This window comes from Erythranthe guttata, chromosome 11 (genome assembly GCF_056151865.1).
Source record: "Erythranthe guttata isolate IM_541 chromosome 11, IM_541, whole genome shotgun sequence".
Lineage (NCBI taxonomy): Eukaryota > Viridiplantae > Streptophyta > Magnoliopsida > Lamiales > Phrymaceae > Erythranthe > Erythranthe guttata.
Genome location: NC_142543.1, coordinates 3,353,257 through 3,381,053, shown reverse-complemented (window position 1 = coordinate 3,381,053; position 27,797 = coordinate 3,353,257). Strand labels below are relative to the sequence as shown.

The 27,797-nt window shown below is 36.2% G+C and overlaps 2 protein-coding genes and 1 long non-coding RNA gene across 3 annotated transcripts; 2 read left to right on the top strand and 1 right to left on the bottom strand.

The window, feature by feature from the left end:
- Positions 1 to 599: 599 nt before the first annotated feature.
- On the top strand, positions 600 to 1,064 carry LOC148766793 (uncharacterized). The gene is made up of 2 exons (XR_016034201.1): positions 600 to 700; positions 947 to 1,064. It is a non-coding gene; the product is annotated as an uncharacterized LOC148766793 (long non-coding RNA).
- An 88-nt stretch (positions 1,065 to 1,152) lies between these two features.
- LOC148766792 (Phototropic-responsive NPH3 family protein) lies at positions 1,153 to 4,097 on the top strand. The gene is made up of 4 exons (XM_088825171.1): positions 1,153 to 1,219; positions 1,357 to 1,426; positions 1,553 to 2,815; positions 3,375 to 4,097. The coding sequence occupies exons 1-4, from the start codon at positions 1,161 to 1,163 to the stop codon at positions 3,888 to 3,890; spliced, it is 1,908 nt and encodes a 635-aa protein (XP_088681297.1). The 5' UTR covers positions 1,153 to 1,160; the 3' UTR covers positions 3,891 to 4,097.
- A 15,658-nt stretch (positions 4,098 to 19,755) lies between these two features.
- Positions 19,756 to 21,312, bottom strand: LOC105965408 (ethylene-responsive transcription factor ESR2). The gene has a single exon (XM_088825270.1). The coding sequence runs from the start codon at positions 21,160 to 21,162 to the stop codon at positions 19,927 to 19,929; it is 1,236 nt and encodes a 411-aa protein (XP_088681396.1). The 5' UTR covers positions 21,163 to 21,312; the 3' UTR covers positions 19,756 to 19,926.
- Positions 21,313 to 27,797: the final 6,485 nt, after the last annotated feature.

Here is a 27,797-nt window from a genome sequence, read left to right as displayed (position 1 = left end):
GAACTTCTCAAAGTGGTTAATTGTAAAAATAACAGCAAACTTTTACAAAAAATAAATTGGATAATAATAATGTCAATTTTGTTATAATAAAATAAATTGGATAATAATATCCAAACCAATGAATGACATGTAAAGATTTGTATTTACTTAAATAAAAAATTTCTTTCATTCATACGAAGCATTCAATTTGCAGGCCCCCCATGCATTAAAGCAATATTGAAAAAAAAAAAAAAAAGCAGTATTTAATTAATTTCCATGGAAATTAAAAACAAGGGCAATTTTTGTTATATATATATATATATCAAGAATTTGAGGCCAGAGCTTAATATACATACGTAAAATCCCATTATTGAAATACAGAGAGCGAGCGGCGTACGTTAGTGGGGGTTTGACTAAAATAATCCGGGAAGTGAAGAAGAAGGGTGGTAGTGAAAGATTTTCGCTGTTTGGTAATGATGACAAGGTGGGGCGCAGGTTAAGCACGTGGCCCGCTGCTTTTCTCTTGCACGCTGTAATGGTGGTTTTGGTTTAGCTCTCTCTCTCTCTCCAATATTACTCTTCAAGCCAAAGCCAAAAAAGAGAAAAAACAATTTTATTTCAAAAAAAAAAAAAAGAAAAAAACAGCCACCAGCAAATGATTGGCAGTTACTTGTGAGTATTACAAAAGCTGAAAATTAAAAATTAAAAAAAAAAAAATCAGGTAATTTGTCTTACTTTTTATTCTTTCTATGAATGTTTTTATTTCTGTAAATTGGTTTCGGTTTCGGATTTCGGTTTTTGGGTTTCGGTTTCTGTTTTCTTGGGACAAGGATTTTTTCATTAGTGTTTGATTTTTTTATTTGTTTTTATTTGAATTTTGGGATATATCTATTTGCTAAGTTCTGCATATTTATTTTAATTGTTCTTGATTTTATTTAATTTTTTCTAATAAAAAATAATAATATAGGGTTTCCGACAAAATCTAATGGTTGCAGCTGGATGTGGAACTTTCTGCGGTAGTGGTGTTTCTTCAAAAGAACTTGTTTTTTTGTTTTTTCTCTTCTTTTATTTGTCTTAACAAATAATAAATAAATAAAAACAAAATATGGTGGTGCTGCTGCTCTTTTGCTGATTTAATTCCACCATATATTTTTTTAATTTATTTTTTACCGGAAAAAAAAATGAAGTTTATGAAACTCGGATCTCGCCCTGATACTTTCTACTCAACAGAGACTGTCAGGTAAATAATAATATATAATAATTCTTTAAATAAAATAAATTCTTTAATCTCGTGTGTTTAATTTGTTCGACGAAATTAAGGTTTGTGTTTTTCTTGTTTTTCTTGATTTTCTTGATTTTATTTTATTTATTTCAAAGGTCTGTATCATCAGAAGTATCTAGTGATCTCATTATTCAAGTGAAAGGTAGCAGATATTTACTCCATAAGGTACACAAATTTTTTTTATTTTTTTATTTTTTGATTTCTTCTTGTTTTTCTTCACACCTCTAATTTATTTACATTTGAAATTACAAAATTCTTTTTTTTTTTAATTTTTTTATAATTTATTTGCAGTTTCCCCTGCTTTCGAAATGTTTGCGTTTACAAAGACTATGTTCCGAAACCCCCGAATCGACACATGTCCAAATAATCCAGCTCCCGGATTTTCCGGGGGGAGTCGAATCGTTCGAACTTTGCGCCAAATTCTGCTACGGCATAACCGTCACGCTAAGCGCCTACAACATCGTCGCGATCCGGTGTGGGGCCGAGTACCTTCAAATGACCGAGGAAGTCGAGAAGGGAAACCTAATCTACAAAATCGAAGTCTTCCTCAACTCGTGCATCCTCCACGGATGGAGAGACTCCCTCACGACACTACAAACCACCAAATCGTTCCCCGTTTGGTCCGAAGATCTCGGAATAACCGGCCGTTGCATCGAATCAATCGCCTCGAAAGTCGCGGCGAACCCCACGAAAGTGAGCTTATCGCATAGCTACTCGAGACGGGGCGGGAGGGACGACCACGGGTCTATAACCGAGTCCTTAAACGGGTCGGAACTTGATCATAAGTCCGCGGGCCGTAAAGGGTGGTGGGCCGAGGATTTGGCCCAACTCGGGATCGATCTCTATTGGCGAACGATGATCGCGGTGAAATCTAGCGGGAAAGTCCCGTCGAGCTTGATCGGGCACGCTTTGCGTATCTACGCGTCTAAATGGCTACCGAATATATCGAAGCAATTCGAATGTGACGAGATGGTAGCTTCGAAGCATAGGCTTCTCTTGGAGTCGATCGTTAGTTTGCTCCCTATTGAAAAAGGCGAAGTTTCGTGTAGTTTTCTATTGAAGCTATTGAAGGCGGCGAATATTCTTAAAGCCTCCCCCTCTTCGAAGATGGAATTGGCGAGAAGAGTAGGGTTACAACTCGAGGAGGCCTCGGTCGGTGATTTGCTAATACCCTTTTCTAATTCGTCGACCGCGGATGACGAGGTCGTGTACGATGTAGATGTTGTTATTACGATATTGGAGCAATTCATGTTGCAAGGGGGGCAAACGCCCCCGACTAGCCCGCCGAGGATGAAAGGGGGTTTCGATAGGCGGAGGAGGTCAAGATCCGCGGAGAACGTTGACTTGATGTTTCAAGAGAGCAGGAGGTCTTCTTCGGCTTCTCATAGCTCGAAGTTGAAGGTGGCGAAGCTTGTCGATGGGTATCTTCAAAGGGTAGCTAAGGATTACGAGAATTTGCCGATGTCGAAGTTTATTGCAATCGCGGAAGCTATTCCGGAATTCTCGAGGCATGACCATGATGACCTCTACAAAGCCATTGACATCTATCTCAAGGTATATATAAATAAATATACCTTATTTTGTGAATTTTTGGATTTTTTTTCCCTACATCATAGTATCCAATTTTATTGACCAACATTAGAAATGCAAGTAACTTGGATTTTGAAAGTTAAAACAAAAAATTAAACACTTACTTAAGAAGGGTTGTGTGTCGTCTTAACAGTGGCGGAGCCAGTATAGGACATACTATCTTATGTACAAAGTTGTTATCTTTTTAGGCTTCGTTTGGTTCCGAATATAAGATATTAGATTAGATTAAATAAGAGTCGATAATCTTATGCGAGTCCAATTGTATTATTGGACCATCATACGTCCAATAAATAATTTCTCAACCGGCCAAGATTTCCATTTTTTCCACAATTGCAAGTCGGCCCGAATAGTTATTAGACTTGCCGAACGTCCAAGTTGAATTATATAATTAATCACAACGAATTTACCAACCAAACGACAAACTCGATAGTTAGTATACATGGTATTATATATAGCCATTGTGTTTAAATTGGCTTTTTTATTTTTGTGTTTTGGTATAAATTTATTTCAATTGTCTATGCAGGCACATCCGGAACTCAACAAGAGCGAAAGGAAACGACTATGCCGAATCTTGGACTGCAAGAAACTATCGATCGAATCGTGCATGCACGCCGCGCAAAACGAGATGCTCCCATTAAGGGTCGTTGTTCAAGTTCTCTTCTTCGAGCAAGCACGGGCGGCAATTGCCGGTGGTCAAATGACCGATTTGCCCAGCAACATCAAGGCACTATTAGCCGGCCACAAGAATCCGGCAAAGGCGGCGGCCGCCGCCGCCTCGTTCAGCACCAATTCTTCTGCCGTTCAACCAGAAGATCAGTGGAGCGTTTCGGGCATTAATAATAATAAGTCGTCGAAGTCGAGTAACATTTCGACGCTGAAAATGAAGCTCGATGAAGAAGACGATGATCTGGACGAGAGATATTCGAACGGGGTTGAAAAATCTTCGAAGTTGAAGTCGTTTAGTATGACTCCAAACAGGCCTAGAAGAATGTTCAGCAAATTGTGGCCAATTAGCAGAAGTGCAAGTGAAAAGAATTAACTCAGGAAAATTTTATGTTGTGGTTCATTTTAAATTTACCAGGGTAAATAAATACTCTGTTCTTTGTTTAATTATTTTTATTATTTTCTTTTTGTTTTTTTTTTTTGTTTTTTTTTTTAATTTTTTTTTACTATATTCTTGTTGTTCTAATTCTTGCAGAACTCTTTGTAATAAACTAGGAAGAAGCAAAATCACTTTGTGAAGTTACTACTGGTGTTTTAGTTATGATAATAAAACCAATTAGGCTATAGATATTTATTATATATTTTTTAACTGTGCTTGTTTGATGTACATAATATTGACCGGGTGTAAAATATAAATTTAAGAACAAAAAAAGTATGAATAAAAAAAAACTCGGAACTTAGGATAAACAATAAAAAACACCCCTATTTATCCGTAATTACTAAAATTCCCTCGAGGTTTATTTTCGTCTTACACCATTTCCTTTAGGGTGTAATTATTCAACAGAATCGTTTTGAATCCATGGGATATTGCCCCGAAAAATACCAGTTCTACCCCTGCAGACATGACATTTCTTCATGCTAATTTTTAAAGACAAAAATTACCCTCATATTTTTAAAGATGTTATTACCCTTAGTTGTAACGTCTCGTGATTCCGAATCGTGTGGTAGTCTGGTCCCATGAGCATCGTCATAATAAATATGAATACGTTTGGAATTTACGAGCATCGAGTCATCAACCTGGCGAATCATCGTCCCCGGAAGAATCAAGCGATCTAAGTCTTTTGCCAATATTGAGCGATCTTTCAATTCTTCGAATGCTATTGGATTGGACCGAGGATGTTCTCAGCCGTTGTGCGCACAACTTTAAGTCCACAAATATCTTTGACTCGGTATACGCTTCGTTGTTTAATTGGTGTACGACTACAATTTTGAAGTCATGAAGGAATTTTGTCGAGACATGGTGTCAAGCTACAAATAGTGTCAGATACCATTTTGACGTCTCTTGTAGAAATGTTTATCTCGTTGTGCGATTTGCGTATACTCTCTCGGGACTACCGTTAATAGATAAAATAAGAAAAAAAAAAAAAAAAAATAGGCATTATGATAAATATCTCATTTTAAACAGCTGATAAGTTCTTGTCTGATAAGATGTTTTAAGAGCTGATAAGCTCTTACGTCTTATTTTTAAGATTAATTTTTAGAGTGTTTAGATAACGAGCCTTTTTACTTATTATAAGGTTTTAAATGAAAATGTGGGGTAAAGGTATTTTTTTTAAAAGATCTTATTTGCTTTCCAGCTAAAAAAAATAAGATTTTTTTTTTTTTAATTTACTAAACACTCTGGAAGAACTTATAAGCTCTAAAACATTTTATAAACTTCTTTTAACATCTTATAAGCTTAACCAAACAACCTCTTAACCAAAAAAAAAAGAAAAACATAAATCCTCCGACTTAAAATACTTTCCCTTTAAATAGTTACCAAATATTGTTTTGAAATTAAAATTTTATTCCTCTAAAAATGTTACTGTAATGGGTCCGGGCCATCAATGGGCTTGCTGGGCCCATCAACTGATGATTATTTATTTTATTTATTTTAACATTAATTTACGAATTAATAATATGGATGACTCACTTTGGACATTTATTTTCCTTTATTGGAATAATAAATATTATAAACAATAATTGTTACTCGTGCAACATAATACATTGCATTTAAACAAAGGTACTCAAATCTAAAAAATAATTACATGCATTTAAAAACCGCGTTTTGGAATACTCCCATTTATATAAACAGTAGAATCAATATCTAAAATATAATATTATTGGGTTAATTAATATATTGTCTAAATAATAGTTTTTGTCAATCCCTATTTAGGGATAAGGTGCTAAATTAATAACACGTCAGGTTAATAAAATAATATATTTAAAAAAAATGCACATAGATTCAATTTTGACCCGACCCTTAACCTACATTTGAAAAACACAATTGCAGGCCGGTTCTATCTTGACGACTCACGGTTTCCGTTGGATAAGTTTACGATTCTGATCCACCGATTTCATAGTCCGGTTACTATTAATTTAGTTTTTTTTTTTTTTAAATATTCAAATTTATTGGCGGGAAACCTTCATTAAGAAGCAGTAATGGCTGTAATGGGAGTAGTGAAACATTACCATTTATCACTCAAATTAAAAGACAAGTACATGCCTATTTCATAAGTGTGCATATTTATTGATCAAACAATAACCTATTTCACGTGCTTACACGTTATACATACATATATATATATATATATATATATATATATATATATATATATATATATATATATATATATATATATATATATATAAAACGAAGCTGTTACAATTTTTTTTATGAATTTAGTGGTTTGACTTTAAAATATTAAATTTTAAATTTTTATATTATTTTTATTATGTAGATATATATATTTTATTATTTTTAATAGTTGGTTAAATATTATACGATACGATACTATAACGATACGATACGATACACGGAGGAAAACGATACGCCGATATTTTTCGATTCGATAACCATGCATGAGCTATATATAACGGGCCCCGATCGCGATATTTGGACCCTTGGAGGTCCGGACCATAATAGTTTTTTTATAATATAAATATATAATAATTAATAGAAAACTCATTGTCAATATATAAAAGGTTAAAAAGATTAATAATAAATGTTAGAGAAGTATGTATAATGCTTACTACTAATTTACGGAGAAATAATTCAAAATACACTTGATATTTAATTAAAATAATACTTCAAGTAATAATAAAATATAAAAAATATTTATGATGGAATTCATTTTTTATTGAGGGTATAAATGTCCTTGTGATATAATTTCAATGGTGATAAAACTACATTGAAGTTACGTTTTAAAATTCATAAAAGAAATAGTAACAGCTTCGTTATATATATATACATATATATATATATATATATATATATATATATATATATATATATATATATATATATATATGTATATATATATGATGGAATTCATTTTTTATTGAGGGTATATATATATATATATATATATATATATATATATATATATATATATATATATATATATATATATATATGCTTGAGTAGGGGTATTTTCGTCATATTTTGGGAAAAGTGTAATGTGAGAGGGGTTTTTGTATTTTGGCATAGCACATGGGGGTATATGATACAAAGTCCATAGTACAGGGGTGTTTTTGTATTTAACCCTTTTATTTATTTAACTTTAAATGATTAGTGTGTTCTAGAGTTTTTTTAAAACAAGACACGCTTATTGACATTCTTAGGGGGTGTTTGCAAATGCTTATGTAAAATCAGAAGTTGGTGATTATGAGTTAAGCTCTAAAAAATCACTTATTTGTAAAAGTTGTGGATGTTTGCAAAAGACCTATAAAATCAACTTTAAGCAGTTAATTTAAAAGTTGCAGTGTTTGCAAACAAACTTAAAATTTCAACTTATTATTTATAAAATGTCCTAAATACCCTAATAAATACACAAATAAATATATAAATGATGATGCTAAAATGTTTAGATCATCTGGGGTAGTGTAGAAAATGAACTGGGAGAGCAAAGCAGATCAATAGCTTGACAACTTGATGATCCTGAGGTACCTGCGAAATGAACACACGTGAACTACGCCGGGGGTTGATCCGGCGGAAACCCCTCCGACGCTCAAGTCAGACGTGCTGATAGTGGAAATAGTCCCGAGAATACAGTTAATAGTATTGCTCAGTTAATAGGACGTACCTTAAGGAATGAGTTCAAACCTTTATTTATAGCTTAGTCGAGATTGTCGGGCCCAAACCTTACTTGAAGGTGATTGGGCCTCGGTGATAGTGGTCTTCGATATTGGGCTCGTGGCCCAGTAGGTAAATAATTTGTAAACCCATTGGGTTGGGCCAATTAGGCATATCATTAAGCCCCCCACTCTCGAGTCGATGTGGGGGCCATGCTGAAATGGGTGACATATCGTGTCGAGAGTAAAAAATGTAGTAGTCGATGGTGTGCGAAACACGTTAGAGCGTGTGTCGGAGGGGTGTGAAGGCGCGTTGGCGCGTAGCGCGACCAAGTTGTCGCGATGTTAGTTACTTGAGTCGTCAGTGTTGTCCCACGACGATGTGGTAGCGCGGATCAAGTTATCTCCTCGTGGGAGTTATCTCGTCGTGGGGTAATAGAGTTGATCGAGTTATCTCCTCGTGGGAGTTGTCTCGCGATAATGTAGTAGCGCGGAGCTAGTATTCTCCTCGTGGGAGTTGTTATTTATCGACATTGTCAATGTTTTGACGCGTTGCTTGTATGTGTTTACATATAGCCTTGTGCGTGATGTACTTGAGGAGGGGATCAGGCTCTCAAGATTTTTTTTATGGGGATCGTGCCCTGTGTTAGACCTCGTGGGTCGTAAGTATGTTTGGACCGTGGCCACGTTTTAATGAAGGACCCATCGAAAACAAGTAGATATATTTTGAGTAATCAAGCTGGCCAGGCTATATAGATTCTCATAATATCTCTAAGTGTTTCTAGGGTTGTAATCGTGCTAACTTGAGCTTGCGATTATGTAGTGCATTGCGAGCGAGTTGTCTCTTCGAGAGAGTTGTCTTGCAGCGAAGTTGTAGGAGCATTGGATGATGCGCTATTGAGGCGCGTGCGGATTGAGGTTGCTCTGAGCGAGTTGTCTCCTTGTGGGAGTTGTTTCGCAGCGAGTCTTATTATTGAGCGAGGTGGTTGCACGTGGGAGTTGCCTTGCAACGAATTTGTAGTATCGAGCGAGTTGGCTCCTCGTGGGAGTTGTCTCGCTGCGGGTTGTGGTACCAAGCGAGTTGGCTCCTCGTGGGAGTTGTCTCACTGCGGGTTCGTAGTACCGAGCGAGTTGGCTCCTCGTGGGAGATTCCTCGCCGCGGGTCCTAGGATGGAGCGAGTGGTCTCCTCGTAGGAGTTATCTCGCTGTGGGTTCGTAGACCCGAGGGAGTTGACTCCTCGTGGGAGTTGCCTCGCAACGGGTTATATGACTGAGCGAGTTATCTCCTTGTGGGAGTTGTCTTGCTGCCGGTTGTAGTACCGAGCGAGTTGGCTCCTCGTGGGAGTTATCTCGCTATGGTTTCGTAGACCCGAGGGAGTTGGCTCATCGTGGGAGTTGTCTCGCTGCGGGTTGTAGGACAGAGCGAGTGGTCTCCTCGTGAGAGTTATCTCGCTATGATTTCGTAGACCCGAGGGAGTTGGCTCCTCGTGGGACTAATCTCGTTGTGGGTTGTAGTACTCAGCGAGTTGGCTCTTCGTGGGAGTTGTCTCGCAAGCCCCCCACTCTCGAGACGATGTGGGAGCCAAGTCAAAAAGGGTACCGGATCGTGTCGAGAGTACATCGGTGCTGTAGTCTTTCGTTAATCGTTGGCATGGCGTGGAGATTTTTTTTTTTTTTTTTATCCGTTTGATAGCGAGCGCGACTTGGTAGGCGCGTTGAATAGCTCGCGCAATTTGGTTAAGCGAGGTGAAACTATCAAGTGATTTGGTGGAGCGCACAAAAATTCTCGCGCGATTTAGTAAAGTGCGTCAAAATCTTCACGTGATTTGATGTAGAATTTTGAGAGTTGCGCGCGACCCTAGGTATGCGCGCGCTACGAGGTAGGAGAGGCGGCACGCATTGTAGGACGCTGATGTGCCTGAGTTTGCGTGCACTTAGGGTCCATGCTCGTAGTAGCCCACATGGGGGGGGGCACGCGCGCATGTAGTGCACGGAGAGAGAGAGTGTGGAGCTATTAAGAATTTTATGAGGAGCTGATAGAGACTTCCTCGAGAGTGACGCAGCATGTTGCTTTACTCATTTTTTCTTCTCTTCTCTTTTTTTTTTTTTGTTTTTTTTTTGTCTCAAGAAGCGTGACGGATGCGCGCATTAGGAAGCGTGCCGAATGTGCGCCTCAACCGCGATCGTTTTTTTTCCTTGGGAAGCGTGTCGGATGCGTGCCTCGGGATTCGTGCACGTGCCCGAGTATTTTCTGCATTGGGAATCGTGCCCGTTTTTTGCATCGGAAAGCGTGCCGAATGCGCGTCTCGGGATTCATGACCGTGCGCGCCTCGGGAATCGTGCCCAAGTATTTTTTTGCCTCGAGAATCGTGCCCTTTTTTTGCCTCGGCAAGCGTGCCGGATGCGCGCCTCGGGATTCGTGCCCGCGCGAGTCTCGGAAATCGTGCCCGAGTATTTTTTGCCTTGCGAATCGTGCCTTTTTTTTTTTTGCCTCGGCAAGCGTGCCGGATGCGCGCCTCGGGATTCGTGCCCGCACGAGTCTCGGAAATCGTGCCCGAGTTTGTTTTTTTTTTTTTTTTTTCTTTTTTTTTTTTTTATAAATAAAGCCGCGCGCGCGGGGCTCGGCTTGGCTGCAGTTTCTACCCTTTTTTTTTTTTTTTTTTTTTTTTTTTGCGGCACAGAGTGCGCGCATGATAGGGCGCGGGGCGCAGGCTAGCTGAGCGCGCGGGGAACGGGGCGCGGGGCGCTAGGCGTGGAGCTCGGCGCGAGGGCGCACCCGGCAAGATCGTAGGGGGGGCGCGCGTGGGAGAGCGGGGCGCGGGCGTGCGCGCGTGTCGGAGGGCGGGGCGCGCGCGGCAAGGGGGTCGCGCGCGCGCGTGTCTGGGAGTAGGGCGCGCGCGTGCGTGTCATGGAGCGGAGGCGCGGGCGTGCGCGCGTCGGAGGGCGGCGCGCGCGCGGCTAGTGGGGCGCGGGCGCCCGTGTTGGGGAGCGGGGCGCGCGCGCGCGCATGTGTCGGGGAGCAGGGCGCGCGCGCGTGTCGGGGAGCAGGGGCGCGCGCGCGCATGTGTCGGGGAGCAGGGGCGCGGCGCGCGCGTGGGGCTGCTGGGGCGCGCGCGGCCGGGCGGTCGGGTTGCGGGGTGCTAAGGCGCGGGTCGCGCTCGAGCGAACGGTTCTGGCGTGGGGCGCGCGCTCGCGGGCTGCTGTGGAGCGGGGAGCGCGCGCGATGGCTGTAGGGGAGCGGGGCGCGCGCTTGCTGGCGGTTAGGGCGCGGGGCGCGCGCTTGCGGGTGGTTGGGGCGCGCGACCGGCTTAGTTTTTTTTTTTTTTTTTTTTTTTTTTTTTTTTTCTACTTCTTCTATTTTTTCATCTTCTTCATTTTTCTTCTTCTTTCTTCTTCTCTTGTTTCATCTCCTTCTTTTTTCTTCTATTTCTTAATCTTCTTCTTTTTTCTTTTTTCTTTCTTCTGCTCTTTTTTCACCTTCTTCTTTTTCTGGGGTTTCGCGTGCGCGATTTTACCCTTTTTTTGTTTTTTTTTTTTTTTGGTGGTTGATGTTCACCCTTTGGGATGTTCTATTTTTTGAGTAGGAAGATTATATTCGTCTCTTGCGATGTGATGTGAAGTGAACCCACTTGGGGTTGAAAGGTAAGGGTGATGCCCAACCCTGTGATGGGTTAACCACCCACTGTAGGATGAGGCGCTCGAAACCTATGGTCTGAGGTGAATGCACACGGTTGTGTCATTGCTTCAGTGACAACACGAGTTGAAGCTTTCGCGGTTGTATGCTGAAGGTCCTTGTCGGTTATCTGAACCGTTAGAGGAGCAAGTAGAAGTTGATATTGTTGAAGTTTCGGCGATCATACGCTGAAAGTCCTCTTCGGTTATCTGAACCGTTCGAGGGGGGCGGAAGTAGGCCCCCAGAGAGTCGATGACCCATGGCGAGCAAAATATTTTGGGGGCACTATAAACCCCCAGGGAGTCGATAACTCTTGGCGAACGAAATATTTTGGGGGCAGATGTAAGCCCCCAGGGAGTCGATAACCCTTGGCGAGCGAAATGTTTTGGGGGCACTGTATACCCCTAGGGAGTCGATAACCCTTGGCGAGCGAAATATTTTGGGGGCAGATGTAAGCCCCCAGGGAGTCGATAACCCTTGGCGAGCGAAATATTTTGGGGGCAGTTTAAGCCCCCAGGGAGTCGATGGCGGTGGTGCCATATGTGGCTCCACATGTGGAACAGGTGTTGGTATCGCGTTGGGAGCATTTGCTTCCATCGTGGCGATATATTGGAACACGGCCTCCTTGGCAGCGCGAGTTGAAGCTTCTGCTATCATGCGTTGAAGCGCATCCTCGGTTATTTGAACCATTCGAGGAGCATGGAGTGGTGGATCGGCGAGTGGTGGGTCCCGAGAGGGGATCACCTGAACCTCGCGAGGTGGATCTGCAGCACGTGGAGGAGCTGGCTCCGCGGCACGTGGAGGAAGTGGCTCCGCGGTATGTGGAGGAGGTGGCTCCGCGTCACGTGGATGAGGTGGCATGCCAGATCCTCCACGGACTGGGAGGTTATTAGTTGTGTCATTTTCTCTCCGAGCTGACGCCTCAGGAGGATCTTGATTAGCTGTGTCATTTTCTCTCCGAGCTGACGCCTCAGGAGGATCTTGATTAGCTGTGTTATTTTTTCTCCGAGCTGACGCCTCAGGAGGATCTTGTTGGCTACGTGATCTGGTTTGCATCGTTCCCACAGACGGCGCCAAAATGATGATGCTAAAATGTTTAGATCATCTGGGGTAGTGTAGAAAATGAACTGGGAGAGCAAAGCAGATCAATAGCTTGACAACTTGATGATCCTGAGGTACCTGCGAAATGAACACACGTGAACTACGCCGGGGGTTGATCCGGCGGAAACCCCTCCGACGCTCAAGTCAGACGTGCTGATAGTGGAAATAGTCCCGAGAATACAGTTAATAGTATTGCTCAGTTAATAGGACGTACCTTAAGGAATGAGTTCAAACCTTTATTTATAGCTTAGTCGAGATTGTCGGGCCCAAACCTTACTTGAAGGTGATTGGGCCTCGGTGATAGTGGTCTTCGATATTGGGCTCGTGGCCCAGTAGGTAAATAATTTGTAAACCCATTGGGTTGGGCCAATTAGGCATATCAATAAATTAATCCATTTACAATCAATTTGCTGTTAATTTTTTTCAACGGAAATATATATATATATATATATATATATATATATATATATATATATATATATATATATATATATATATATATATATATATATATATATATATATATATCATGAGTTCTGCAAGTTGTTATTTTAGATTTTCTATACGACTATGGATTACTACCAAATAGTTTATAATTGTTGGGGAATATTTTAATTTATATATTCAAATACAATAGGCTGAAGTCTGAACAATAAGAAAATAAAACATAACTACACCTAACCACTAATGAATATGTAATCCAATTCTAGAAAATGCAATCGACGTACAAATATCGTCTCTAACTTTGTCCATTCCACCATCACGGACGTTCAAATCTGGTCCATGAATATTGGCATTAGATCGAGGAATGCTTCTGTCCTTTGGCAAATTGTTTGGGTCATTGTCATATTGTAAGAAATCCTCATCTAGTGCGCGACTTTACGAATAAAAATATGGATTGCCATTGTAGCCGGGACAAGCGCAAATTGATCTTTCCAAAGAATATTAACGGGCACATCTTTTATTGTATAAAATCTTCCTTTCCAGCACCCAAATGTTCGTTCGATTGTACTTCTTAATGACGAGTGCAAATGATTGAACACTTCATACTGATTAGTATATGCAATAGCTCGTTGAAAATCTGGAAGATGATATTTCTCACCTTTGTATGGTGCAAGAAATCCTGATATATTTGGATAACCGGCATCAACCAAGTAGTACTTACCTATCACAAATATTAGAAGACTCATATATAATGAATGCACTCACAGATAAGCTAAAATGTATAAAAAAAATATGAGCTTGAAAATAATCAAACTAGGAGGTGGCATTGGAAAAATTTTTTCCGGATTTCTGATAGTGTCATAAAATATTCGTGTGTCGTGCGCACTTCCCTCCCAACCTGGCAATACGTACGTGAAACACATATCAAAATCACATACGACCATAATATTTTGAGTGGGAGTTCCTTTTCTTCCAATAAAAGGAGTTTGTTGCTCCTTCTGAAGCGCCGCCTTAATGTGGGTTCCGTCAATTGCTCCGATACAATCCTTAATAAAATGAATATTAATCGCTTAGAAATAAAGAACAAGAACAAGATTTACTTTAAACAGTATTTCAAAGAAAATTACCTTAAAGTGAGGATAAAATCTCTTGTTAGTTCGAATGTACTTATGTGTGACAAAGTTATCTGTGAATGGAAGAACCCAGTCGATGGACATCAATGTACATGCTTTTAGAACCCTGTGAAATGATTTACTTATTGTAAATTCAGATCTTTGCAACATTTCTTGACACTGTCTATTTCCACATCTTGAACCCACTAGCATAAGGAATGTAGCAACTTGTTCCTCAACTGCAACTTTTCTCATTGGTACAAGACCATATTCATCAACTAATAACTTACAAAGTAGAAAAAAAGTATATATTCTCATTCTTAAGTTTTCCTTACAACGTCGAGGATTTCCATTAAAAATAGACAACAAAGCAGCCCATCCGCTATACTCTCTATTGTGACATGGAGTTTTATGTAAATAGTTTTGATAGTAAGATACAACCGCGATACATATTGAATTTAGAACCTGAGCTCCGGTTTTGTTAGATGTTGATATAACACTTTCTTTTTCTTCATCACTGCTTAAAGAATCTAAATCATGGCTACCTGATGATTTAGAAAGAGAATCCATGTTTGAGTTTGAGTCGTCATCAGTATCATCCATTCTGTCAATAACAAGAGAAAGTACTTAGAAAAACAAATTCAACTGCCATGACATTTAATAAATAAATCTTAAAAAATCTTAACAAACCAAATAGGATGAAGATCCAAAGTAGTTCAATTCTTAATAAGCAGCAACAAACCAAACAAACAAGAAAGTAGATTAGAAAAAAATAACATCCAATTCTAGAGTATTAAATCAAATATTCTCTTTCATCCATCTAATGCATGGTCATTTTCATGAGAACCATGAACTAAAGTAGTTGAAGTAGTGCGGCGTCTAATGTCCCGTTCCATTTGTTCCTCAAGCCACTTCAAGCGGATCTCATTTTTTTTTATGGTAAAAAACAACTCACGAATAGCTGGCTTTAAGAAAATGCGAGTCGCATACATCCACAGAGGACCACCTTCATCAATTCCGGGCATATTTTCCAATATATCGAGACATTCTTGTATGCTGTATTGACGTCTTGTATCACCATTAAGGCGAGATGAGTCATATTCCATTGCATCAAAGATTCTTTCAAGACACTTTGAGATCTTGTCAGCATTAGAGACCTTCTTAGTTTTCCTTTTACGGATACGATTAAGAAATTCAGTGCTTTTTCTCATCGAACTAGTTGGTGGTGCTTCTCTTGGAACTTCAGTTGATATTTCGGTTGTTTCATCAGTAGGTGTAGGTGTATATATTGGAGCCTCAGACTGCGGATATCCACTTTCAAGATCCTCGAATGCTTCACCTTGAGATTCTTGTTCTCTTTCCTCTTGCATGTGGGGTGGCAATATACCAGAGCTTGGAGTCCATGAACTTGTTCCAGTTGCAATCACATCCGAGAATAACATCTCTTGCTCATATAGACACGAAGGACCCCTCTCTCGAAATTTGGCTGCGAGTGGATTTGTCTGAAATTCAAACCAAACATTTTAAAATACTACTTCAATAAAATAAAGAAACTAAACACATTTTTTTAAAATTCAAGCTACCTGTATCTTCTTATGCCACCATTCTGGAGTTGCATCAACTGTGCATTTTATTTGATTCCAGCCTAATCCCGACTCACCATGTAAAATAGCTTTCCACTAACCCCATTCATTTTTCATTATATCCCATTTGTTCTTAAGTTGGATTCTTGTATAGTTGCAGTGTGTAGCAGAAGAGAATTTTTTAACGAGGTTATCCCATCCGATTTTATTAAAGTGGCTACCAGGAAGATTTCCCGCCGTGGTTTCTTGGACACACAGCCTAATGAATACCTCTGTGGTTTATTTATCCCAATTAGCCTTGACCGAGTCAGAGTTTTTACCAACACGAACTCTGTGGCTAGTGACATTAATCGGATGCGAGTCTTCATCGTTATACGATGAAAGATTCTCAGACACAGTAGGTGAGATGTTAAAATAATTAAATGAAGAACCCATAGACACACACTGTGTTGTGCTGATAAAACAAAATCAAAGATTATCATTAAAGAATGATTATAATCAAATAGACCATAATTTGGATAAACTAATATTGATGTGTAGATTACAGATAAGCAAATTATATATTTTTTTTTCCTAAAAGCCCTTTCATACCGACTCTCATAGCTAAACACAAAGATTGCAACATATTGCGTAAGTACATGAACAAAAAATATATGCAAAACCCATGTTAGAATACATGAGGACAAATGTTTCAAATTAAAACAAAATCAAATATATATTCAAAACACAAAGTTTGTGAAACAAGATTTTAGCCATATTCTTACAGAAATCAGAAAAGCCCAAAATCATATAAGCCAAATTGCTACATATATTTGATGAAAAACATAGGTGCGTAATTCACAAATATATAGATTTAATGTTATTAATCCTTAAAATACAACACGGAAAAAAAAAGATGAAGGTTCATACCTATTGTGATTGTGACGGTGAATTTCTTGCTGAAACAGAGTGGAGGTGGAGGTGGAGGTGTTTTATGTGACAGAGTTTTGATGTGAATACAGGGTAATGCTGGGTAAACGTGGGGATTAATTAAATTTATTAAAAGGGTAAAAATGAATTAAAATATTTAATACAACTTATTTTTATTTACAGAAATGCCATCAACCGAAAAAGTTGGGTCAAGCCTGCTTTTGAGATTATAGCTTAACATAGCTTATTTTTAGAGAAGCAAAAGTAAAAGTTTGTGTCACAAACACCAAAAAATAGATTATAAGGCAAGAAAAGCTCATAAGCTGTTTGCAATAGCATTTGCAAACACCCTCTTAATACTTTTACAAAGTTGAAAAACGACAATTAAAATGGAACTGAGGAATATAACGTATATCCGATTACAAATGCATATAATTAAATTAATTATTGGTAAAATTAAATTAATTACGGTGGGCAGTTTGTGCAAACATCACTAAAGGAGCATTGATGGAATCACTGCACCATTCGTCACAATGTACAGAACAATAACATGATTCCATGCTTACGTAATAAATAAATATAATTATTATATGTATATTAAGATATTGCATCATGCATTTATGTAACTACCCAACACTGTTATTTAATTTTTTGCCTCCCCAACTTTATTATATTTCTGTTGTGGTACAGTTTGTTACCACAAACATTTTCTTCGCCCCCAAAAAAAAAAGGGAAATACACAAAGAAGATCAAAAGTTGATATACTTTATCGTTGAATCTACAAACACCAATGTAGATGTGTATTTCATCCGTTGTAGCATAGAATAGATCGAATAGAACCAACAGACATTAATTAATATTTAACATTTCTAAACTCGCGTCGTTGAATAAAAAATAAAATAAAATAAATAGTTAGGGAAAAATATTTTTCATTTAATGGAGGATGATCGACATGGTTTTATCTATACCTAGAAATTTGGCTGTTTGTGTAGAATGAACAGTGACCACCTTCTTAAATACGAATCACCAAATAAATTTTCATACAACTGTATAAATATTATATATACACAATAGTAAAATACATATAAAAAAGAAAAAAAGAAAAAGAAAACCTATGTAATTTAATTTAATTAAAAATGTACTTAATAATATACAAAACTTTGTATTAAAAAAAAGGGCTTGACTTGACTCCATTTTTGGACTTACCTTGTAACCACGATATATGGGCATAATTAATTAAACTAATTAATATGGTCCCATCCTTAATTATTGTTAATTATTATTAAAGTGAGTTCGTAGTATAGGGTGTTAATTAGAAACATGTGATGAGGGGCAAAGATCTCTGTAAACTACATTCTTTATTATTTTTCCAATTCTTGTGACGTTTATGTAATTTTTTTTTTCTTTTCTTTTTTTTTTTTTTTAAATTTTCATATCACAACTTTAGGCGTCGAAAAAATACTCGAATTTAATAATAAAAAAAAAGGGAAAGTGACGAAGTCGATCGACTCAATTAAGGATTTATAATTCACTTTTCCACGTAAAATTGACGTCCTTGTCGGGGTTTTTTTTTTTTTCCTGCAAAATAATCAATCGAGCTCATTATTAAGAATGCGAAAATTCGTCACGTCGTATAAATATATGAAAGACTTAGTGATGAATAATTGTCACTTTCACGGCATTGAATAATGAGCTAGTGTATGTTCGTTAATAACGATTATTTTCATAATTAATTAATGCAATGATAATTAATGAGTTTACGAATGATAATTAGTATTAGAACTCAATGAAATAATACTTGATATTTTAACTCAAAAGTCAAAACATAAGAGAAAGGAAAAGAAGGTAGCTATTTTAACCGGCTCTTCTTTAATGTATTTCCTACCAAAGAGATTTTCATTTATTTTGTTATTACTCTATGTCTTCATTTTTCTTTTTCTTTTTTTTAATTATATATATATATATATATATATATATATATATATATATATATATATATATATATATATATATTATTTTGAATTATATTTTTATCAATGGGAAGGGCTTCTACTACAATAAATATATACAGTATCAGATATTGTCATTTTAAGCATTTTGTGTTTATTTTGTCATAAATAATTTATTTTATTAATTCTTATTTTTTGAGTGTCATTATCCTAAATTAGTGATTGACAAACTTGATACTAGAAAATATACTGTCACTCATATATTATATTATACTTACATAATATGATAATATTTTATACTTTATTCTAGAAAATATATTGTTATGAAAATTATTAATAAATATTAGGGTAGATTACGATCATCCCCTCGGGTAAGGTCAAATTGTGAAACAATCCATCATGTTTGTGTAATTGCAATGACCTTCATCAACTATAAATCTTCTTACAGTGACACTCATGGTGTCAAATTTAGTGGAACCTTCTAGAATATATGGAATATACTAAAAATTGTACTCGTTTTATCCCATTCATCTCCATATATTTGAAACAAAGGTGTTCACAAGATGTGTCTCTTGACTTGTAAATATCAGATTGTGGTGCATCAAAAACTGCATTTTTACACAAACGAGTACAAACTACAGAACATTTCCACGTAATCTAGAAGATTCTGTTGAATTTGACAACATAAGAGTGGACATGTAAGAAAATTCATAGTTCAACAATTGGTTGTAATTACGCAAACATGAAGGGGGTTTTCGTAATATCATCTTTACCTCATGGTTTTACCGTAATTTACCCTAAATACTATTACTAGAAAGTTTATCATTGTAGTGTTCATTGATTCTTGAGAAGCTTTACTTGCTCAAACAAAAACTCACATGTCCAAGAACAATAAAAATAATATTGGAAATTGTTTTTTTTTTTTTTTGTAAATTATAATTTTGAGATATAATAAATTTAAATAACAAGGACACAATTACACAAATAATCAAAACATTGTCTAGAAAAAGCCGGAGAAAAGAGCAGCTTTTCTTTGCAAAGTCGAAGGTCAACTCAAGAAAACCCCCTAAAAGCCAAAAGCCAGAAGCCAAAAGCATGAAAAGTAGAACAACTTTTTCAATCTTTCAATATCAAAGAATGGGATCTATAGGAAAAAAATCAAAATCTTTTTCACTGAATCAAATCCTCAGAATTTGCGGCCGCCACAACAAATGGGGGCCGGCCCCCCCACCCTAAATTCTCATAAATTAAAACACAATTTCTATTTCCCCATGCACAATTAAAAATCAAGAAAATAATAATTAATTTCAACAATAAATAGTGGAGTAACATATTTTTTATTAGATACACATCAACTTAGTACACACTAGTAAATTAAATTAAAATTGCAAAAAAAAAAAACATAATTAATTTCTCAAAATATATAAAATTAAAGATAACATTTGTTAGATAATCTTAGAAATTAAGAGAAACTAAATTAATTTAAACATGGAAATTGAATTAAAAAAAAAAAAAAAAAGATAGGTGATCAAGCATTCTGCACTTTGGCTGAAAATAAATTTAATGCTTCCTGGTAGTGGAAAATGTCACCGAATATTCCATTTGGTGCATTAGCCCCCGCCGTTGGGAAATTCATGTGATCGCTGCAGTGCGGTTCGGTGCAGTTCCTTTCAGTACCAGAGAAAGCGCTACTCGAATAATTCAAATTCTCGTACTGTTGATGCTGAACTCTTTGATAATAACCGTCAACTGGAAACCCTAAAAACCCGTTGTCTGAATTCGAATATTTAACATAGTTCTCGTTGTTTTCCTGCTTGATAGATAACGGCAACGATGCAAATGGCTTTATGCAAGACGGCTGTAGTGGCTCGGATTTTGTAGCCGGCGGCGGCTGCGCCGCCGCCGCCGTGGTCTTTGGTTTGGGGAAGAACCCGTGAATAACTTCTTGGAGCAAACCTGAGTCAGACCTCTCTGTCGGGAAAAATTCCATGGAGTCGTCGTCGGCGAAAGGGGCGGCGGAGATGGGATTATCGAATCCGACGTCAGAAACTATTGTGGAGTCTACTGTGGCGGCGCGTGGGGTTAAGGAAGAGGAGCCCATGAAATCATTTGGAGTTGCGGGAAAATTGAGTGGGATTTGATCGTAGTTGAAAGAAGAGGGTTCGGAGAATTTGGTGGTGGTGGTGGAATTTAAGTAGTCGCGGAGGAGAAGCATGTTGATGGAGTTGCTGCCGCTCCGGTAAGAAGGCCCGTTGAAATCAAGATTAGGGTTTGCGAAGGAAGACGGCGGAGCGAAGCTGTGGCGGTGGTGGTTGCCGCCGCCCAGGATGGACGGCTGTGACGATGATTTGGCGTAGGTGACGAACGAAGGGAGGAGATTCTCGGCCGCGGTAGGGTAAAGGTGGTGGTGGTGGTGAGGCGGAGGAGGGGAGGTGGGGTAGACGAAGTTGGTCCTGGCTTTGACGCCGCGCATGGCACGGGCGGCGCAGTCGTAGGCGCAGGCGGCCTCCTCCGCCGTGTCGAAGGTGCCGAGCCAGCGCCTCTCCTTGGACTGGGGGTCTCTTATCTCGGCGGCGTAGCGGCCCCAGGGGCGGCGGCGGACGCCGCGGTACCTCATGGTGCCGGCGGAGGAGGGGGCGGGGGGGCCGTCTTTGAGGGACCTCTTGGTGGCGGCGGAGCAGCGTTTGGGGACGGCGGTGGGAGGGAGGAGAGGGTCGGAATCTCTGGTGAGGGAGCCGTTGAGGCGCCGGAGGGCTTCTTCCATTGTTTGTTGATTTTAAGAGAGAGAAAGTAAGAGAGAGATGAGGGTTTACTGTTTAGAGAGAGAGAAAAAAATGATTGTAATAATAAGACTAAAGTTTCAGTAGCGGAGGGTGTGAGTGTGTATTGCGAGAGTTAGCACCTGAAACCGTGTGTTTAACCGTGGGGGTGCGCCCGAATATTTATAATGGGAATTCATTTCTTTCTACGCGCGCGCGCGCGTGTGTTAGGGTTTTTATTTTAGATGTTTCTTTTTTTTTTTTGGTATGGTTGAATTAGGAAATTGGATGAATAATGGAATTCAATTTCTCAGGGTGAATATTGAAATAATATTTTTTATTCTAAAATTCTAGTTTATGATTTTTATTTCATTTCTTTTGTTGGATTGGGAATTGGAATATTAATATGAAGTGAAAAAATATTTTTAGGAAATAAGGCAAATTGAACACACGCATATATTTATTATTTCCGATCTAATTTTAATTGCGATTATTTTTTCTTCAAAAATTCTGTCTTTCTTCTAATTTTATTTCAAAAACTCATTTAGAGATCGGTTGAACTATAAGGTCCATATACGAAAAAAAATGTACAATGAATAGTGTGGGGTTCTATAAAATTGGATCTCCATATTAAGGTCATAAATCATTATGCATCTCACAGGATTTTTTTTTTATAACGAAAGAATCTGCAGCCAAATATATATGTGCACTGAGTAAAAATACATTCTCGTATAATAATTTGCAAATCATACCAAAAACAAAAACTACACTAGATTAACCATGTTTGACAAACTCCATCTAACGACCGTTGACGATAAATTTGAACCTGAATCATAAAATTTAGAGACTACATCGGGGATGCCCTAATAGTCATATATAATCATGCATAAATTAAGACTTCGAGAAAGGGTAATTTATTAGAAGAATTAAAAAAATAAAATGATCTTAATTTGTTTTTTTATGAAAAAATTAAGAGATAAATTTTCATGACTGTTAAAAAAAAGGAAAACCCAATAATGATCTAACTGTAAAATTTTGGAGGGTAAATTTGTCCAGAAAATAAAAATTTCAGTTAACAGAGGAAGTAAATGAAGGTGTAATTAGCACACGGAGTGTAATAATTAATGTAAAATGTGACAGAAGAAAGAGGGTTAGTGAATTTAATCCTATTATTAATGTTACTCTCTTGTGTTTCGAGCCATCACCGCCAGAGAATAATTTAAGCACCAAATCATATGCATTAATCCTTAACCCTAAAAAAAAAATTAACTTCCCACTTACATCAAATCAATAATCAGTTCAATTTGCAATTAAATTAAATTTATTATATTTGTATTAATTCCAAGAAAACCCCATTATTGAAAGCGTGACAGCAAAAAAGCTACTGGACAGTAATTGCAATCGGCTATTTCCAAGAAAAGGTGAGTTTACATATTTAACTCACAATTTATAGTCATGTCTCTATATTTTCGTAATAATTAAAAAAAAAAAAAACAATTAAATAAAATTACCTCACTTATTTTTATTTATGTTAATTAGTTCATCCGTGTATCTTTTAAGGGACTATTTGCCAAACACCTCCCACTGAAATTTTATTTCTTGATAAATCATTTATTTGTAAATGCTATTTGACATAAATTCAATGGGCTTAATAAACCATATATGCCCCCACTAATTAATATAATTATTAAAATAAAAAATACGGTAAATTAATATCAAATCTCTCCCAAATCAAGTTACAGAAAATAACCCCCCCCCCCATATCACGATAGAAATCCACTCCGGCATAGCCCCTTGTCCCTTGTTTTCAGAATTCGCCTTCAAACAATTGATATTTCTTCGATTTGTTAACACTAACATAGCTTATTAATGTAATTTATTCTTTAATTTAGTCGAAACTATGGTGGTAAATTACACAAACATGTGTAGACGGATTAACCACAAAAACCCAAAAAGATAAGTCTACCGATCTTCTTCCTTTGAAGATTTTTGCAGTGTGATTTTGCAGTGTGGTTTTTGCAGAGTGGTTTTGCAGAGTGGTTTTTGCAGCGTGGTTTACTAGTATTATTTTTTTGTTGAATTCAAGTGTTTTGTTTTTTGTATATTGTGTAAAAATATTCTGCAAATGTTGCGTTGTGTTGTGTAGTTTTTTATGTATCTGGTATAAAAAAAGGACGAATAAAAAAAAACATATAAATCTGAATATCACTCTGTATATTTACGAAAACCACTCTATATATTTTCGAAATCCACTCTGTATATTTTTCAATCTGGATGCGGTCACGGCCGAATCCGGATGCGGCCACGGCCGAATCCGGATCTTGTGCCTTCCGACCACCACTCTGCTACCAACCCCAGTGGCTGTGATTTTTATTTTTTATTTTTGAGTAAGAGGGGGTGATTATTATACGCAATAAATTTAGGGTTGAATAAATAATTAAAAGGTATAATGGTAAAACTTAATTTTTTTTAATTAATAAAAAATATTTTAGATTTATCATAAAATTGAGAATTATTTTTGGACCTAATGTAACTGGACTTGTCTAATGGGGGGCTTTTGTGAAATAATCCCATCTTTTAATTAGTTTTGAACAAATTTGCCTTAACAAAATAAATGAGTTGAATCAACCGATTGAACGATCAATTCTATATTATCTCTTTCGATTCAACTGATTTATATCATATAAGTAAAATCAAATTGAGATGATGTTGGTAAATGAATATTTTGCTTTGATTTATAAGAATAGCTGCAACCCAAAAGTATCAAAATATGTTAACAAATTATATTTTCATATTTACTATTTTTTAAAATTTATTTAAATGCATTTGTAGGTATTAAAGATTTGTTCATAAAAAAAAAAAAAAAAAAAATTGATCTATATATTTAGTTGCTAATAGTGATTTCTATTCTTAAATATGTAAATAGTGATTAAAGATTTTGGATTAACCATTTAATAACTCGGTTGGAGTTGTTCTAGTTTCCTAAACATAAAAATTGAGTTATCAAACATTCATTTGATGTTCGAGATAATATTTCATTTAAAATTCATCTACTTCAATCTTAGTTATCAAATGAATTAACAATTAGAAGTCTACGGGTGGTTTTATTTATAATTGTCACATGTCAACTTGCACTCAGATGTTTAAGGGGTTACATTTTGATAACTCAATTTCCATCAATTACATTTAAATCTCAAAAGGTTAATTATCAAAATAGAACCTTGATTTGATCACTCCGTTGGAGTAAAAAAAATCTATTTTTTTTAATAAAGAAAACCACAGACAACCATATATGTGTATTGAGTAAATTTACAATTTCGTATAATAATTTCAAACTATGCAGCTCATGTTTACTTGCTACATCCGCTGACCGTCGTTGCGGGAAAAAAAGAATAAAAAGAATCAAATGTTGCGTCTCCAAATATTTTTATATCTTGAAAAGAAAAAATTAAAACTACAGAATATATATAATATAATATCCAATATTTTATGTACTTGGCAAAAAAATTCTCCTTTTCAAAGGGTCAACGTCAAAAGGTCTCAATCGAACATGAAATTATAAAAAGAGTCGCGATTTTCGGGCTACCAAGATTGGATGTAGATTTTAGTTTATTTTATTATTATTTATTTTCAAGATTAAAAAATAAAAAAAAAAATAAAAAAAAAGTTGAAACTTAATCTGTATATAATTTCTGAGGAATGATTACTCTGGCGGCGCTCAGATTTTGTCTCTCTCACTTTGGTGTACTGTAAAAACTGTTTGTTTTTATTTACTTTTTTTCCATTTAGAAAGTTTTTTGGGTTATATATAATTTTTCTCTTTTTTTGCTGCAGGTAGTTTCTACTTTCTTGCTTTACTTATAATGTTACATATAAATGTGTATTTATGTGTATGTATTATAAAAATATTTTATTTAGGGCTTAGGGGCATGGCAGTAATTAATGGTCCGAAAACCAAAGGGTTTTCACATGGCTTTGTCTCAAGTATATATATAGCTAGGCTTAATTACAGTAGGCTTGTTTAAGGGTTGGAATTGCAGATTTATGTTTACTTACCCTAAAGTCAGAAAAAGAAGAATACTTGTCTACACTAATTATCTTTTGAAATAAGGGTTTTTTTTTTTTGTTTTTTTTTTAAGATAATAAATAGTTAGAGAGGAATTGTTGTAATTACTCAAATAAGAGGGGGTTTTTCGTAATTTGCCGTTTTCTTTTAGTTGTTTTAGTTATATCAATTCATATTTTGTGAGTTCTTAATTGTACTTAACTTGTACTTGATTTTAATCCACCACCAACTTACATATAATTTGAGAAATTTGTTATTGAAAAAAAATAAAAAAATTAGATAATAATAATAATAATAATGGAGATTTGATTAATAACAATAAACAATAAAGGAGTAGTATTTATGATGAGACAATAAAGTAGAGGCTAAAATTAAATAATTAAAATTAGTGGTGCAGAGTATAAATTATGACGGTAGGCCATATCTTCAGGGGAACAATAAAGCCCAACTAGATTTTAACGACAAGTAGAAGATCCTGTGAGATGATGTTATATTCAATGTAAAAATCTGCTTTGTTTTCTTACACTTTTTGCTCTTTATTTATTTATTTATTTATTTATTTGCACCAAAATGCTTAATAAATAATAACTCCAAAAAAAAAAAAAAAAGAATCCGAGTTCCCATAGGGTATGGTTCAATAAACACGGTACAATAAGATTAATTTCTATGCTACACCGATGAAGGTTACATCGGGTGAATTTTTCGTTGATCTGCACACACTAATATGGATGTGTGTGTGTTTGTGTGCTTATGAATAGTAAATATCTACCCGGTGCATTTCACTCAATGTAGCATAGAATAAACCTACAATAACGTCTCGTTTGATTGGAGAGATTAACTATTGTTAACTAAATAATTAGATATTGTTTGATGTTTTGTATCCCAAACAATTTTCCGTGTCGACCGACAAATATTGTGTTATTATGCCGTATCTTGCCTTCTAGCCATGTTTACTATTGGTTCTTCCAATATAATTGAATTTTATATATTATTTATTTTATCATGCCTAATTTTATCCTGTTAACCAAACAAGACTGGAGTTTATATATGACAAGAAATTGTATTATATTTAGATACTAATTACCCAAGGGTAAAATTGAATTAACGAAAAGTTAAAAAAAAAGTGCAGCCTTATAATTCTGGAAGTAGCAGTTTTGTATAATCTAAGAAAACAAAAGAACAGAATTATGGGAAGTGGCAGAGATTTATTCAGAAATGGATCCATCAAAAGATTTCTTTTGGTACGTGTATAATTTTAATCCCATGCACCCATTTTTTTGTGTGTATTAAAAAATAAATATTAAACAATGTTTATATATAGTTTGCAAAATAAATTATTTTTATAATCGAGTCAAAAGTCAATTTTTTATTTATTGTTATATATATATTAGATACATGAATACTTCGTGTACTTTCAGTCTCCACAGTATAGTTGTGCACCATTAAAATTACAAAGAAAAATATTCAAAATAGTACAAGCCATATATGTTATTTCAACAATATTAGATTACAAATCTAAATATTTTATAGACCATGTGCTCCAACATACAATCAGAAATTCAAAATACTATAATAAATAATAAGGCAAATTACGGCCACTTCTGAATTATGATCAAATTACGAAAAACCCCATTTGTTTGGATAATTACTGTCACTTCTCTCAACTATGTACTATCTTACGAAAAGACCCCTCCAAAAGTAGGGATGTTAATTCGTTACTTCTTCCTGAATATAATGTTAATTGTTCACAATTTAGATGAAACCGAACAAAACTTTTGCCAAACTCGACCTACATTGCCTCGTAACATAGATTTGATCCATATTTGGACCTTGAGGCCTAGTTAGGCCCAATTGCCGAAGCAGTCGCTCTCAGTACCCCCAAAATCAAGTCATAAACCGGAAATCATACCAAAATTGTGACGGTGTAAGTCATATTAGTTTCGGATATTTAGTAATTGGAACACCGACAAATAACCATTGGGTAAAAATTGTAGTTTGCTATCCCTAAGCCTATTTTTATAATCAAATTATAAGTATTATTTAATTCTCTTTACATGTGCACGTGCAAAAAAAAATAAAAAAAAATTAGGTAGTATCTTGTAATAATATTGTAATATCAATAAACCTATACCCCAAAATGTGTTATGCTAATTTCTAATTAAACATGCCTTCATGCTCACGGAAATTCTAAAAATAATGGTGGTTAATGCCACGTGGGCTTTGTAATAGTGATTAAGTTGGCATGATGAGGACTAGGGTCTACCTACATATATATATATTTAATAACTTCATTATGGGTAATTTATTGTATGGTTTTAAATAATTAATAATTATTGTGACTTTTATTATGTGGGATGCCTAGTCTACTACTTAATTGCACTTGTTTAACCATCTTGCTCCCACGTGTTGTCCTATTTAATTATTACACAAATAATTGTTTGTTAATCAAGATTTTTCAATTGGTTCCATATAAATGCCAATTTGGATATTTACGTAAAGTTATTACGAAAAATTCCATCTTTTCTGAGAAATTACATCCAACCCTCCTGCAATTTGTAATTTTTTTTTATATCA

Bases quoted from the DNA above. Each gene is read 5' to 3' on its own strand.
- LOC148766792 (XM_088825171.1), top strand. From the start codon at position 1,161: ATGAAGTTTATGAAACTCGGATCTCGCCCTGATACTTTCTACTCAACA. The intron at 1,220-1,356 runs GTAAATAATAAT...TTTATTTCAAAG, and splicing joins TACTCAACAGAGACTGTCAG to GTCTGTATCATCAGAAGTAT. The intron at 1,427-1,552 runs GTACACAAATTT...ATTTATTTGCAG, and splicing joins GCAGATATTTACTCCATAAG to TTTCCCCTGCTTTCGAAATG.
- LOC105965408 (XM_088825270.1), bottom strand. From the start codon at position 21,162: ATGGAAGAAGCCCTCCGGCGCCTCAACGGCTCCCTCACCAGAGATTCC.